The sequence below is a fragment of the Pongo abelii genome, chromosome 2, assembly GCF_028885655.2.
Source record: "Pongo abelii isolate AG06213 chromosome 2, NHGRI_mPonAbe1-v2.0_pri, whole genome shotgun sequence".
Classification (NCBI taxonomy): domain Eukaryota; kingdom Metazoa; phylum Chordata; class Mammalia; order Primates; family Hominidae; genus Pongo; species Pongo abelii.
Window position 1 is genome coordinate 139,927,930 of NC_085928.1, and position 14,673 is coordinate 139,942,602.

The 14,673-nt window shown below is 37.3% G+C and overlaps 1 protein-coding gene across 1 annotated transcript in view; it reads left to right on the forward strand.

The window, feature by feature from the left end:
- Window positions 1–14,673, forward strand: part of COL6A5 (collagen type VI alpha 5 chain) — a 124,415-nt gene that overhangs the window by 95,135 nt on the left and 14,607 nt on the right. Inside the window, exons 37-39 of the mRNA XM_024244913.3 lie at window positions 9,121–9,807; window positions 11,196–11,292; window positions 12,001–12,245. Of these exons, the coding sequence (XP_024100681.3) occupies window positions 9,121–9,807; window positions 11,196–11,292; window positions 12,001–12,245 (1,029 nt within the window). The remainder of the gene's footprint in view (window positions 1–9,120; window positions 9,808–11,195; window positions 11,293–12,000; window positions 12,246–14,673) is intronic.

Consider the following 14,673-nt stretch of genomic DNA (forward strand, 5'->3'; position numbering starts at 1 on the left):
AACAGGCTCTCTACTTCTACACCTTGTCCGCTGTTCCCTTATTACATGTCCAAGATTCTACTATATTTTTTTTACAAATGATAAAAGTACTATTATAACATATAAAAATTCAAATACCAAGTTTCAAATCAAACAATTTAGCAAATTGAGTTTTTTTTAATGCAGAGTATGTTCTTTTGTTTTTCCATAGGCATATAGGTTTACAGTTTTATTTAATTGCGTATCCTGCTTTTCACATGATATTATGTCACAACATTTTCTATATTGCTGTAAGTTTCATACTGATTTTTTAAATGTTCTCAAAATGTTCCTTTTGATGAATGAATGCATGTATTTGACCATTTACTTTTTTTTTAACACTTGGATTACTTCTAAATTTTGCTGTCATGTATCAAACTTGAATGTATATTTTTACTTGGGCTAAATTTAAATCTGCACTGGAATAAAATGCAGCAGTATTGGCTTCTGAGTCATCCAAGGAACATCAGCTGAATGTTCTGCTTTCCTATCAGTACACTTTTCAAAGAAGAAATCAGCAGCAGAATTGTAGTAATGTCTGGATTTTAATAACATGTTTTATGAAATCATTAAGAAATCTCAACTACTGTGTTGCTCTTTGTGGAATAAACTGAGTCTCCCATTACCTCATTTTAAGCTGTAGACTGAGATGTTTACATTTCCTTTTGCTTGGCAATTTGTTATTAATATTGTCATTATAGTTTTGATTGTCTTCTGTGAAGGTTTCACATGTGAACAAGATGAATGTAAACTGAGGGTTCAGAATAAGTGGACTATCTGAATTCAGACGTACACTGATGTTGCTTCTGTACGTTTTGTGCAATCATTTGTTGCAACTAATGAATGTTCTAGAGTGTTGGTGACATTTTATGTTATGTGACCCTTTCTAATGGAATAAACGTGGATACTTGAAGTATTAAGTAGGTGACAATGGTGGTGATGGTGATGGAGGTGGTGGTGATGATAGTGTCGGTATTGGTCATGGTAATAGTGAAGATGATGGTAGTGAAGGTGTTTGCTGTTGCTGATGGTTGTGGTTGAGGTGGGTGGTAGGGATGGTGGTGGTGGTAATATTGGTGGTGGTGGAGATGGTGGTGATGGAGATAAAAGTATGAAGGTGGGGTGGTGGTGATGGTGGTAGTGATGATGGTAGTGATGATGGTGATAGTGAGGAGGTGATAGTAATGATGCCAGTGGTGGTGGTGGTGGTACTGGTGATGGAAGTAAGATATGATGGTGCAGTGGTAGTGAGAGTGGTGGTGGTGGTGATGGCTGTGGTGGTAGTGGTGACGGCAAGTTGGTTGGCTGATGGCAGCCCTCATAGAGGGCTTACTATATGAAAAGACTCTTACATTTTTGCATGGAGTTTCCCTTAACTATTCAGACATTCTTTCATATAACAAATATGTCTTTGGCTCCTGTTCTGAATTAAGCCCTGAAGTGGACTTTTTGGGGAAATTAGGGAGATTTAAAAAAAGACTCAGATGTAAGCTCTGTCTTCAAGAAGCTTTTCATCTGTCAGGTATATTCTGTGTGTACAAAAGATGACTACTACAATTCAGGAAGTATTGAGTTCAGTTAAAAAAAAAGTGGCATGCTTTGGGGGGATCAATATTTATTCTATGCAGGACACCTTTCAAAGTATTGCATACACTGTATCACTTGACTGATGAACAATGAATGAGGAATAATAGTAATCACAGAAGCTACTGCTTATCAAGGGCAACCATGGGCCAGCCACCATATCAGCACTTTATAGACATGATTTTATTTAATCTTTATTAAATTAAATCTATCATTATTTCATTTTACGAATGAAGACACTAATGCAAAGGTTAAGAACCCCACACAAATTCATGTAGCTTGTAAGTGGCAGAGCCAGGATCCAAAAACATGACCTTCAACACAAAAACACGGACTTTTAACAATGTATGCCATGTTGCCTGGTAATGGTCATTTCTGCATTTACAAATGAGGAGATATATCCAATGGCCAAATTTGAATATGAAGTAAATCATGTAATCATTTGGGAGAATAATGTAAAAATAGTTTTGGTGACACAATTCTATTTTTAAATTTAAATTAATTTTTTTCTTAAAAAAAAATCTTCTTATAAACTCATCCAGAGGCATAGAGCACAGAATAACTCCATTAAAACCAACGAGCCATATCCCAGGTCATTTGGGTGTAAATGACTCCTAAGGCGTGCATTGCCTTTTCTCAGTGTGCTGGTCCCTTTCTGCAGACTACTGTTTCAGAGTGTGAAATGACCCACAAGACTCACTTTTATCATCTAAATGCCACCTAGAAAAGTCTAGGCCAAAAAGACATGAATTCTAAGTCTTCGGAGAAAAGGATGAAATTCATTTTAAGACAGTCATTCCTACTTATTCAGGTAAATGAAGGAAGAGGACTTCAAACAGCAAAACAAGATAATTTTTAATGTGTCTGTATTTCCCTTAGGCATAAAATCAATGACACCCATCAGATACATACATATTTGTGCCTGCCTCCTTTGTTGCCCCAACACGTGCCTTTAGAACTTGACCAGTGACTTTACCAGACAGGAAGGGTGATGGGCCTGGGCTGGCAGTGATAAGTGGAGAGGTGTATGAATGATTGCCTACTCCTTGAAGTTAAGCATGCATCAGCACAACAGAATGAGAGTTCTCGTTTCTGAGAGCATCTGTACACTTGTGCATGTGTCTGTAAGCTAGACCAGCTGACTTTGCTTTTTTCGTGGAAGTCCTGGTTTGGATAATATACTGTCATGGGAAGGATTTTCAGATGCCTGAGACTTTTCTTTGTTTCTTTCTAAAAATCATATTTGTGGAGTAATTAGGATATGCACAGCATGGTGCAAACTTTAATTTTCTCACAAACCTTGTAAGGTTGTAGTATATTATTACATATATTTAAGATAATGAAACTGAGGTATGGAGAAAACTCAGGGTCACAAAGTTAACAAATGACAGAGGCAGGACTGAAACTCTGAATATTCTGCTGATAATCACTGTTCTACAATGCCTAAGAAGAGAAAAATTACAAATTGCATTTAGTTCGTATATAGTTGCTTACTTTTGGAAGAAAACGTTCTCTGGTGGCTTCAGTCAGAAGGAACAGCCATTGGCTGAGAAGCACATTTTTCACACCAGGTCCCAGGGCCTTAAGTGAGCTGGTTGATGGGTCCTTTCATGTTTCTGCTAGAATCTCATCTCTAATGACCAGCTCTTCTGAAGGAGCTAGACAAAGCTGGGTTCAAATCCTGCCTCTACCACTTAACAGCCATCCTTTCTTAGCCAACTCATTCACCCTTTCCAAGCTCTGGTTTGCTCATCTGTAAAATGGAAATGATGATTCTACCCTCATAGTGCTTCAAGGAAGATTAAATGAAAGAAGACAAGCGTAGAGCTGAGCACAAGACCCGAAGCAAACTGAGTGTTTGATTAAATACTAAGCAAGTAGAAAAGCCAAAAGAAAGTACTGCTAATTTCATGGGAAGTCATTATAAAAAATGTCAACTTGAAAAATATTAGCTACAGTTCATCTGGACAGAACCTCACACATCAAGTAGCCTCAATTGTACATGTGGCTTGCCTATGAAGAACACATGGTTAATTTTGGCCCCTGAACAAATTTCAAAGCAGGCCACTGGATAACTCATGCATATCTTGAGATTTCCCACAAATGCCATGAAAGGCAGCATAGCAGCCTGACAGCATATCTAATCCCAGTCCAGATGGCCCAAGTCCTTCAGAGTCTCCCTTCTCTAAGTTTCCTTTCCACCCCCACTTCTCCCTAATGTTACTGGAGCACATTTGGTGTTGTGGCTTAAGTCATTGGCCAAAGTCAGGCTACTCTCTGGATGTGCTTCCCTGGAAATTCTGCTGAATTCCTAATTTGTTCCATATCTTGCCCATAGGAAAGCGAGCCAGCTCCCTTTCCTCTGCCATTCTAAGGAAATTCTTTCACAGAGTTGAAGATGAGAATTTGGCTGGGTTGACATTTCCAGAAAATACACAGCACCATTGTGAGCTATGGATATATTTTATCCACACTTCTGCCAGATTATCTTGAAAGAAAATATTTTTGAAGACCTTGTCTCCCTAAGTAAGATGAATTTAGACTCCAAGTAGAATAATCACACCTTTGACTAAATTTTAGAGTTTTCAAGGTACATCGTCCACATTTAGCTTCTGTGATTCTCATGCTAGTCCTGTAAGTTAGGAGGTGACCTATTTTTAGACATTTTGTAGATGAAATATACCTCTTTAGAAGATAGTTCTGAGGGGTATTTTAGAAAAGGATTGAGATTTTGCTTATTTATAAAGAGAAAACTGGAAGAACAGTAATATTTCTGATATGGGCTTGCAGAAAACAATATTTCACTGACATGGTGAGTTAATTCTTTTGCTTCTACTAGAACATTTATGAAATTCTTTTTCTTTTTCTTTCTTTTTAGAAATAGGATTTTGCTCTGTTGCCCAGGCTGGAATGCAGTGGTGTAATCACAGCTCAGTGCAGCCTCAAACTCCTGGGTTCAAGCGATCCTCCTGCATAAGCCTCTCAAGAGTAGCTGAGACTAGAGGCACACACCACTACACCCAGCTAATTTTTTAAATTTTCTGCAGAGATGAGTCCGCTATGTTGCCCAGGCTTATTTTGAACCCCTGGCCTCAAGCAATCCTCCTACCTCTGCCTCTTAAAGTGTTGAGATTACAGGCATGAGCCACCACACCCAGCAATGCTTTTCTTTATGTTTAACAAAGTGTGTTGGTTGGCCTTTTTAAAGAAACTGAAATGCTGTAGTTGAAAAACAGAGATCATCGTAACATTGCAGGTAATGGTTAGTCAACTCCAAAACTCCAAAAAGGATCACAAACTCCAAAAAGTTAGAGATGTTCATTTAATTAATCTTCACAATTCCTAACACACTATGGCTGAGAACTCTAGAAGTGTTTTTGGTGGTGATGTGCAAAGAATACAAAATATATGCTGTGGTCTGCACTTCTAGTTTCATGTTTGGTTGTTTAATCAGGACCTCAATCTTGACCAGGAATTCTAAGAAGAGTTTGCCACTGGGTTCCTGGTGGAGAATACGAGGCCCATAAATTTCAAACATGCTTGTTCAATTACTATAAATCCTGTTCAATTACTATAAATGTATGTATTGATAAAGGAAGAATGTGGTGTATATATGACCAGTTCTTAGTACTTTGCAAGAAGGAAAAGAAGCATCTCAAACAAGATGGTCAATTGTCATCTTTTAGAACTGCCCAAGATGGAGTAAAGAAGTTGGATTTCCCTCACAACTGTAATAAACAAAAGAAAGCAAACAAAACATATGAAATGACAACTTTTAAGACACTGGACATTAGGAAATGAAATACAGTTATCTTTAGAGAAGGGAAACAAATGAGATGAATGCTACAAGTGCTCCAGCTTATAGCCTTGAGTGTTTTCAGGACATGGTACAAGAAGAGGGCATTGAGGAGGAGCCCAGTGAGCTCCTGGAGCTGAGGAGTCAGAGCTGAGAGAACAGGGAGACCAAGGCAGTGAGAGCTGACAGGGTGGGATACCAGAGAGGGATAACTGCACAGAGAGTAAACCCCAGAGGTATGCGGAGGGTCTCCCTGGGTTATTCAGGAGAGTATGGACAGCACATGCATGTGAAGGAATTACCTGAGACCAGGGAAAGAACCCTCTTAAAATAGTGCCATTTGCTCAACAGGGCTAGGAATCATGTTTTTTTTTTTTCCCCCACCAGCAAGCCTGGAAAAGAACATAATTCACATAGTAATGGGGAGAAAACTTAGGAAGGTCTTGGCTCAGTAACAGGAAATAATTAGCCCTGAATTAACCACTGCTTTAGACTCATCTAGCAAATCATAACAGCAAGATCCAAAAGGATCAGACTCTTTCCATGCAACTTAACTGCCTTCTAGAACTAAGCACATGGATATTTACAAGAATACAAAAGTATTTCACACCTAACAAGGAAAATTTCACAATATCTGGCATAAGAAGCAGAAAAGCACAAAACAATGAAGAGTGTAATCACTTAAAACCAAACCACAATGGACACAGATGTTAGAATTAGCAAAGATATCAAACCAGTCATTGTAACGGTATTCAATATGTTAAAAAGTTAAGTGGAAACATTAAAGATATAAAAAGAAGATTCCAATAGAATTTGCAGGGTTGAAAACCATTGTGTCTAAGAGGAACGATACACTGAATGGGATAATGGCAGATTAGATTTGGCAAAACAAAAAGATTGGCAAACTTGAAAACATAGCAATAGAAATTCTCCAAAATGAAATACAAAGAAAAAAAGATTTAAAATATGAAAAGAGTATTAGTTTCAGGATCTTCTCCCAATAATTGATTAAAAATCAGCAGGAATATAGTAGGCTTGAGCAACACTATCAACTAATTTGACCTAACTGACATTTGTAGAACACTCCACCAACAGTAGAATATATAATCTTTTCAAGTGCACATGAAACATTTACCAAGATAGACCATATTGTGGACCATAAAACAATGCTCAACATTTTAAAGGATTCAAGTGATAGCAAATGTGTTCTCTGACTGAAACAGAATTAAATTAGAAATCAATAGCAGAAAGATCTTTGAAAACTCCCTAAGTATTTGGAAACTAAATAAAGCAATTTTAAATAGTCTGTGGTCAAAGAATAAATAAAAAGGGACATTAGAAAGTATAATATTTTGAAATAAAAGAAAATAAGGTCAATATGCCAGAATTTGAGGTTCCACTTAAGCAGTACTTAGGAGGAAATAAATAGCATTAAATGCCTATATTGACAAAGAAGAAATGTTTCAAATCAATGATCACAACTTCTACCTTAAGAAATCAGAGAAACAAGAACAAGATAAACCCAAGGTAAGTGGAAGGAAGAAAATAATGAAAATAAAGTGGAATTCAGTGAAACTGAAAAAAGAAAAACAATGAAGTCAATAAACCCAAAAGTTGTTTCTTTGAGAAGATCAATAAAATTGATAAATCTGTAATCAAACTCACCAGGAAGAAAGAGAAGACACAACTTTCCAGTATCAGAAATGAGAGGGAGATGTATTCCAAGGATATTAAAAGAATAACCAGGAAATATTATGAACAATCTTTTGCATATAAATCAGCTTAGGTAAAATACACAAATTTCTTGCAATGTATAAACTACCAAAGCTTACTCACGAAGAAATAACCTAAGTAGCCTTATACCTATTAATGAGATTGAATTTGTAGTTGAAATCTTCCCATAAAGAATACTCCAGGTATGGATGATTTCACTGGTGAATTCAACTAAAAATCTAAGGAAGAAATAATACCAGTTCTACGAAAATTCTTCCAGAACATAAAATAAAAGGGAATATTTCACAACTCACTTATTTCATTTTATTATTTTTAATTTTTATGAATACATAATATTTGTACAGATTTTTGGGGTACATGTGATATTTTGATAGGAGCATTCAATGTGTAATGACCAAATCTGGATAATTGGGTTATCTGTGAATAACATGGTGGTTAACAGAAGCTAAGAAGGCTAATAGGGAGGAGGGAATAAAGAAGAGCTGGTTAATGGTCACAAAATACTTATTAGAAGGAATAAGATCTAGTGTTCTCATGGTTAACAATAATTTATTATATATTTTAAAGTTAACAGCAGTTAACAATAATTTATTGCATATTTCAAAATAGCTAGAAGAGTAGATTTGGAATGTTCACAACTCATTTTTTGAGGCCAGATTACCCTGATACCAAAACTAGACAAAGACATTAAATGAAAGGGAAACTACCAACCAACTACAGAACATCATTCACAGGATGTGAACATAGATGCAAAATTCTAAAGAAAATGTTAGCAAGCTAAATCCAACAACAAATTTTTAAAGAGATAATATGGAATTTATACTGGAAGGCAGGGCTCATTTAACCATCAAAAATTATCTAATATAGCATTTCACTGTTAACAGCTTCACCCATGGTGGTGGGGTATTTTTCTGGCATTTTCTTTCTATATTAGGCTTATAGCATTAATACAGGTTGACTCATTTGTTGTTGTGAGAATTAAGTATCTAATAAACGGTTGAGTAGAAATGGAGATCAATAAATTTCTGGCAGTTAAAAATCTACTTTTTGCTTGATTAGGTTCACAAATTCACTGCTTTCATAGAAGCAAAGAACATTGGCCATCTACTTCCTGTCTTTCCGAACTGGCATTTCCTGTTGATGCCTCACCAATCAGCCATCATTCATATGATTGTAGAGAGGCTTCATGATCCCTTAGGCTTAGAGCAGAGCTACTTGAAGTGTTCATCTGCAGCAAGATAAGAAGCTTGCCTCAGAATGTAAATCAAGGCAATGTTTTCTTCAAGGAGAAAGTCTTGCTATGAAAATAAATAAATAAATAAATGTCAGCTGAACTAATCAGTGTGCTTAGTAATTTAGTTGACTTACATCATGGTGCAAACTCCTTACCTTAAAATGGGCTGATGAACTGTTTGCAGGCACTTTGAGTACCAGGTTTTTAGAGTATGTCATATCTCACACAGCATTTAGATTCCAAAATCAGCACTTGTTTATACTTGCTCTCATGACATTGCTCTATGGTGCATACTTTGAACACATATATAAAGATTTTTGTGCTTTTGCCACCAATAAATGTAACTTTAATATCTATACTTTCTCTTGAGGTCATTACATATAATTAAGTTTCATGCACATGTGTACTTCAAATTTTTTAGCCATGTGGAGTACATTAAAAATGAGTGTTTCTCATCTTGCATATTAAAATAGCTGGAGGATAAATCAATCCTTTCACAAAGATCTGAGATAGGATAGCAAATGGGTTTTTTCTTATGGGACCATACATGTCAAATGGTAATGGCTCTGCATGCGCTATGTGGGTACAGATTTGGAGGGTGCATCTGGGAACAAGCAATGTGATTATTGATGTCTGCCATGAGTATGGAAATGCAGCATGGTAATACCCTCATGCTGTGTATTTGCCGTCTATGACTAGGAGCTCCAAGCTTATCTTTCTATTAAAAAGAATGACTTGAGTTATTCTGTTGCAGGACATGAAAATTATGGCAGAAAAGAAGAACCAGATCATACTTATGAACCTGGAGATGTCTCTCTTCAAGAATATTACATGGATGTGGCTTTCCTCATAGATGCTTCCCAAAGAGTAGGAAGTGATGAGTTTAAGGAAGTAAAAGCTTTTATAACCTCAGTGCTTGATTACTTTCACATCGCCCCCGCTCCACTGACCTCCACCTTAGGAGACAGGGTTGCTGTCCTGAGTTACTCTCCCCCAGGCTATATGCTTAACACTGAAGAATGCCCTGTCTACCTGGAATTTGATTTGGTTACTTATAACAGTATACACCAAATGAAAGATCATCTCCAAGACTCTCAACAGCTCAATGGAGATGTTTTTATTGGCCATGCCTTGCAGTGGACAATTGACAATGTCTTTGTAGGAACCCCCAATCTGAGGAAAAACAAAGTTATCTTTGTAATATCTGCTGGCGAAACCAACCCTGTAGACAAAGAAGTCTTAAGGAATGTGTCTCTGAGAGCCAAGTGTCAAGGCTACTCCATATTTGTGTTTTCCTTTGGCCCTAAACACAATGACAAAGAATTAGAAGAATTAGCCAGCCACCCTCTGGATCATCACTTGGTCCAACTTGGCCGAACCCACAAGCCAGATTGGAACTATATCATCAAGTTTGTCAAGCCATTTGTCCATTTAATCAGACGTAAGTCATTAATTCTCTTTGATTGCTTTTGCAATAGATTTAATGTTTCTGTGTACAGTCCATCAGAAGACTTAGTAAAATGATCCTCACTTCAGTTAAGAGTGGTAGAGTATAAGTGAGTAGGAGGCAGTAAAAAATCTCAGAGAAAATTCCGAGATTTTTTGACCATGAGCCTTGCTGCTGCGCTGCCAAAGTTTTAGCCAGGAAATCCTCAAATGGATGAAAACTGCTTTTTAGTCCTAACCTGTGAGTGTTTACTATGTGGCAGGTTCTTTAAATTGATTGTGTCATTTAATCTTCAGTGCAGTCCTCAGAAAGTATTCATAACCCCATTTTGCAAGTGAAAAGACTGAGATTCAGAAATGTTAAATAAACTGCTTAAAATCTCACAAGTAATTAGTAAATTCTAGACTCAACCCCTCACATTCTGACCCCAGGGCTATGCTGTTGTCTAGTAAATCATACTTTAATTACTAAACCCTTAGCAAGGTGTAATGCTGTAATAAATAATATCACACTGACACTGCCCTCCACCTACTCCAAGGACTTCTATTTTGTCTTGTCATTATAAATTAACCTAAGTTCTGGCTTGAATTCTTATGAGCCATAGGGACAAATCTCCTCTAGAGCCTCTATGCCAGACAGCTGGCAGGGATTTTTTAGGGTGTCTTTACACAGTGGGGCTTTGAGGGTGGCTGCCCCAGCCTCTGCCCGTGTGTTATGACTTTAGACATGCATATAGCAGCACATCCAAAACCTTGTAACATCAAACAAGTCCTAGCCCATGCTGGGAATTAGGAATGTGGCAGAGGCTACATTGAATGGTCTCTGCGGCTCCTGCAAGCTTACTAGAGAATCACAAGGTTGCAGGTTTTCTGGCATGCATAAAGCCCCAGGGCTTACATAGTTCGCAGGAATCTTGGAATTTAGCAGTAATGTTTAGTAGCAAGTAAAAATGTGCCTTCTCCCAACCCGAAGATAAATAAGGCAGACAATTTCAATAGCTAATAGAGTCTTCTCCCAGAACTTAAAGTATAATTTTAAAAAATAATAAAATATAAATAATTTTTTTAAAAAATAGAGTCTTCTAGAAAGATCCTCCTTTTATAGGGAGAGAAACAAATGATAGAAAGAATTTAGAGATGTCCTTAAATTATATCACAAATTTGTGATAGAGCATTGGAATTATTTATTCAATGACTGGCTGTATCTTCTTGACTTTGCCAAGAACAAAGAATTTCCATGTCAGAATGTGCCTGTTTTGCCAAGTCTGTTATAAAAGTTGTTCTTGAAAACACTGCCAACCACATGAAAAGATGATCTGACTTTGGGTGAGATAATAACGTAGATGGGTAAAATTTAGACTAACCAGCCCACTCTCTCTCCAGGTGCCATCAACAAATATCCCACCGAAGATATGAAAGCCACATGTGTTAACATGACCTCTCCCAACCCAGAGAACGGTGGCACAGAAAACACTGTATTGTGAGTTGAGAAATTCCAAGTTTGGGTAATACCACAACTGGAAACAGTTCTTAAGAAAACTGTGAAATGAATGGCATTTTAGTTTTCAAGGTCCAAGTGTGTGTTTGTGTGTGTGTGTGTGTGTGTGTTTTAAATGCTACTCGTTTGTGATGATAGCATAGGTCTGAAATTAATCGCAGATAGAACAGGACTTATATTTGAAAGAACTATGCTTCCATTTCTGTTTCTTTTACCAAAAATAGCCTCCTATTAGTACCTTCTCAGTAAGTAGATAACATAACTCCAATATTGGGTACTGCCAAAACAGAAACCTTACATCAAAGATTCCACGTAACAATTTTAGAGCAGAATAAAAACATAAAAAACAAAACAAAACATTTGGCCATTTAGAAAGCAAAACACATATGAAGATTGGCAGGAAGGATTCTTTCAAGTTTGATTTTACAAAGTACAACCCTAAGTACTCAATAAAAATTTAATGATAGAAATTATACTGGTTTGGAATTCTAAACTGCGGAGACAAATGTCTAAGTTCCCTTCAGAATATTAGAAAATTGCACGAGTCAAATTTCATTCATGAACTGAACTTGGACTATTCCAATCACATACATAAAATGGATTCCTCTTATATTATCTGGTGGTATTCACATTTAATCTTGCAGGGGACTTGGCTAACTAATTTTTTATCTCTCTTCTCTATTACCTCAGACTTCTTCCTGGGATATATGAAATAAAGACAGAAAATGGTGAGCTGTTTGATGAATTTGATTCCCAGGTGCAACATTTCCTTGTATTAGGGAACAATCATAGTAATGGTTCTGAGACAGCTACTGATTTGATGCAGAAGTTATACCTGCTCTTTTCAACTGAGAAACTGGCAATGAAAGACAAGGAAAAAGCACATTTAGAAGAAATTTCAGCTCTAGTGGTTGATAAACAGCAAGAAAAAGAAGGTAATCTTGAGTACCACAGAGTTGAAGACCCTCAAGTACCTTTGTTTGGATTTTCCCCTGGTGGAAGATGAGCAGTTAGAATTCACTGGGAGAGGTAGAGATGACAGGATGAGGATAAAAGAGGGGCTTATCATCTAAGGATCCAAGGGAGATAAAACTTCAGAAAGGCAAAAAATAGTCTTTGTTGACATATTCAGAATTACAAGCAGGTATGAATGCTTGGTGTGGAGTCAGGGAATGGGGAAGTTGGAGGGGCAAGAACAAGGATAGCAGGTCCCAAGTAAGCAGGAGCAGCCCTGCATCCTTGTGCAAAATCGGGGTGAAGTGGAACTGTGCAAGGAGCCTCCAGAGTTTTAATACTCGAGATCTGCTCTCTCCCTTAGCAACTAGGGTTTTCTTGGTTTGAGATGGAGGCCCCTAGCTGAGCCTCAGCCTCAGTGAAACCTGGAGAGGATAAGGCCACCATGGTTCTGAGATCTGTGTGGAGACTGTCGGCAGCTCCATAGGCTGGGTGGGGAAATGGACCTACAGCTAAAAGCAAAACAGGAGATGGACAGCAGGAAGCTATTGGCTCTAGGGCAGTGATTCACAGTCCTTGCTGTGTCCCAGAGTCATGTGGGAAATGATTTTAAAATAAATATTCCTGGGTATCTACTAAAGCTGAAAATATGTATATCCAATGACCCAGTAATTTTACTTCATTGTATATACCCAATAAGAATATACATATTAACCGAAAATCATGTACTAAAATGTTTATAAAAGCACTATTTGTGTTGCCCCAAAGTGGGAACAAAAATGCCCAACAGCAGAATTAAAAAATAAATTTTGAGACATTTATATAATAAAATCCCATATAGGGGCATATATGTATACTTCAAAAAAGTTTATATATGTGTGTGTGTGTGTGTATATATATATATATATATAAAACACATTTATAAATATAGATATAGCTAAAGCTATAGATATATATACACACACATACATAAACATATATTTAGTTTTAGATATGGGTATAATTGTAGATATATATTTGTAGAGAGAACAAAATCAGCAAAATGATAGAAAATAAGACAAGTGAATATAGGGAAAATAGGAAAAATACAGACAAAAAGAGAGAGAGAGAGAAGATGGAATAAAATAAAAGTTAAATATAAGTATATCGAAATATCTGGTTCTAATCAAAATGGAATAAGTTCATTTTTGTTTCAAAATGGAATAAGCCCATATCACTTATCTTTTCCACTGATTACAACTAAAAATTCTGGATGAAATACAAAAGGCAACTACCTGAGGGCTCTGAAAAGTAAGCAAAAGCACGTATATTGTGAAGGGGCATGAGTTTCCCATTTTCCTTTCTCTTTTCTTGTGTGGCTTTATGCCTAGGGCAAGCCTAAGTACAGGAACTGTGTGGCAGTGAAGTAGATGTCTAAACCTCACTAGAAACCCCATATTTTTGGCCAGAAGAACTAGGAAAAGAGGCCCTGTGCATTAAAGAAATCCTGCTTTTTTTCCCCCTTTTCTGTCATGGGTTTGCTTTGAAGGCAGGCATCAGCTGGCAGCTAAGTGGAAAGCTAGACACTTAAAATTAAAGAGAAACCCTTTCTTTCTTGTTGAAGGCTGAAAGAGTGAGGGTCATGATCAACCCAGTATACCACTGGAGGCTATATGAGTACAGAGCAAACTGTTCTCATAAATGAAGAATGTTGGCAAACTGACAAACTGCGTGTGCCACCCAGAAGGAATGCTGAGAGCAGTCATGCCCCAAAAGCAAGTGTTTCTTGTGATTAGGTACATCTGAAGCCTGTTAGTAACAATATGAACCTGTGATCAATTAAGCAGCTGACCAAGTGTTACCTCCTCCTCCCTGCTCTTGCTACTCAATAAATATGAAGGGTGGTGGAAGCTCAGGGGCTGCCTTTGCTCACTAGAAGCAGGGAGCTCTCTTCTTCTTCCCTGGTTCCCCTTCCTTTAAAAGTTTCTTTTGTCTTAAGTTTTCATTTCTATGTTTGTCCCTTCCTTCAGTCGCATAATGATGGTCTCAAGCAGTAACAGTAGTAACTGTTGTAATGACAGTCTCAAGTAGTAACAGCAGTAACTGTCGTAGTGACAGTCTCAAGTAGTAACCGTGGCAGTCTGTCACATTTCTGGCCAGAGAAACTGGAAAAGAAGACCTTGTGGGCCAGCATGTGTGGGTAACCTTAGGGAGAAGAGAGCTGAACAAAGGAATACTCTACTTGTAATTAGGGGACCTATATAAGTCTCAGACTCTTCCCTAAACTGTGCATGTATGAGAAAGACCTTAAAAAGGATAGCAAAAGCCGTAGAAACTAAACTGTAACTGCTACTCACAGACAATCAGACAGCACTTGCATGCTGAACCTGAGATGATTGCCTGCTAAAACAAAAATATTCTACAGGGAAT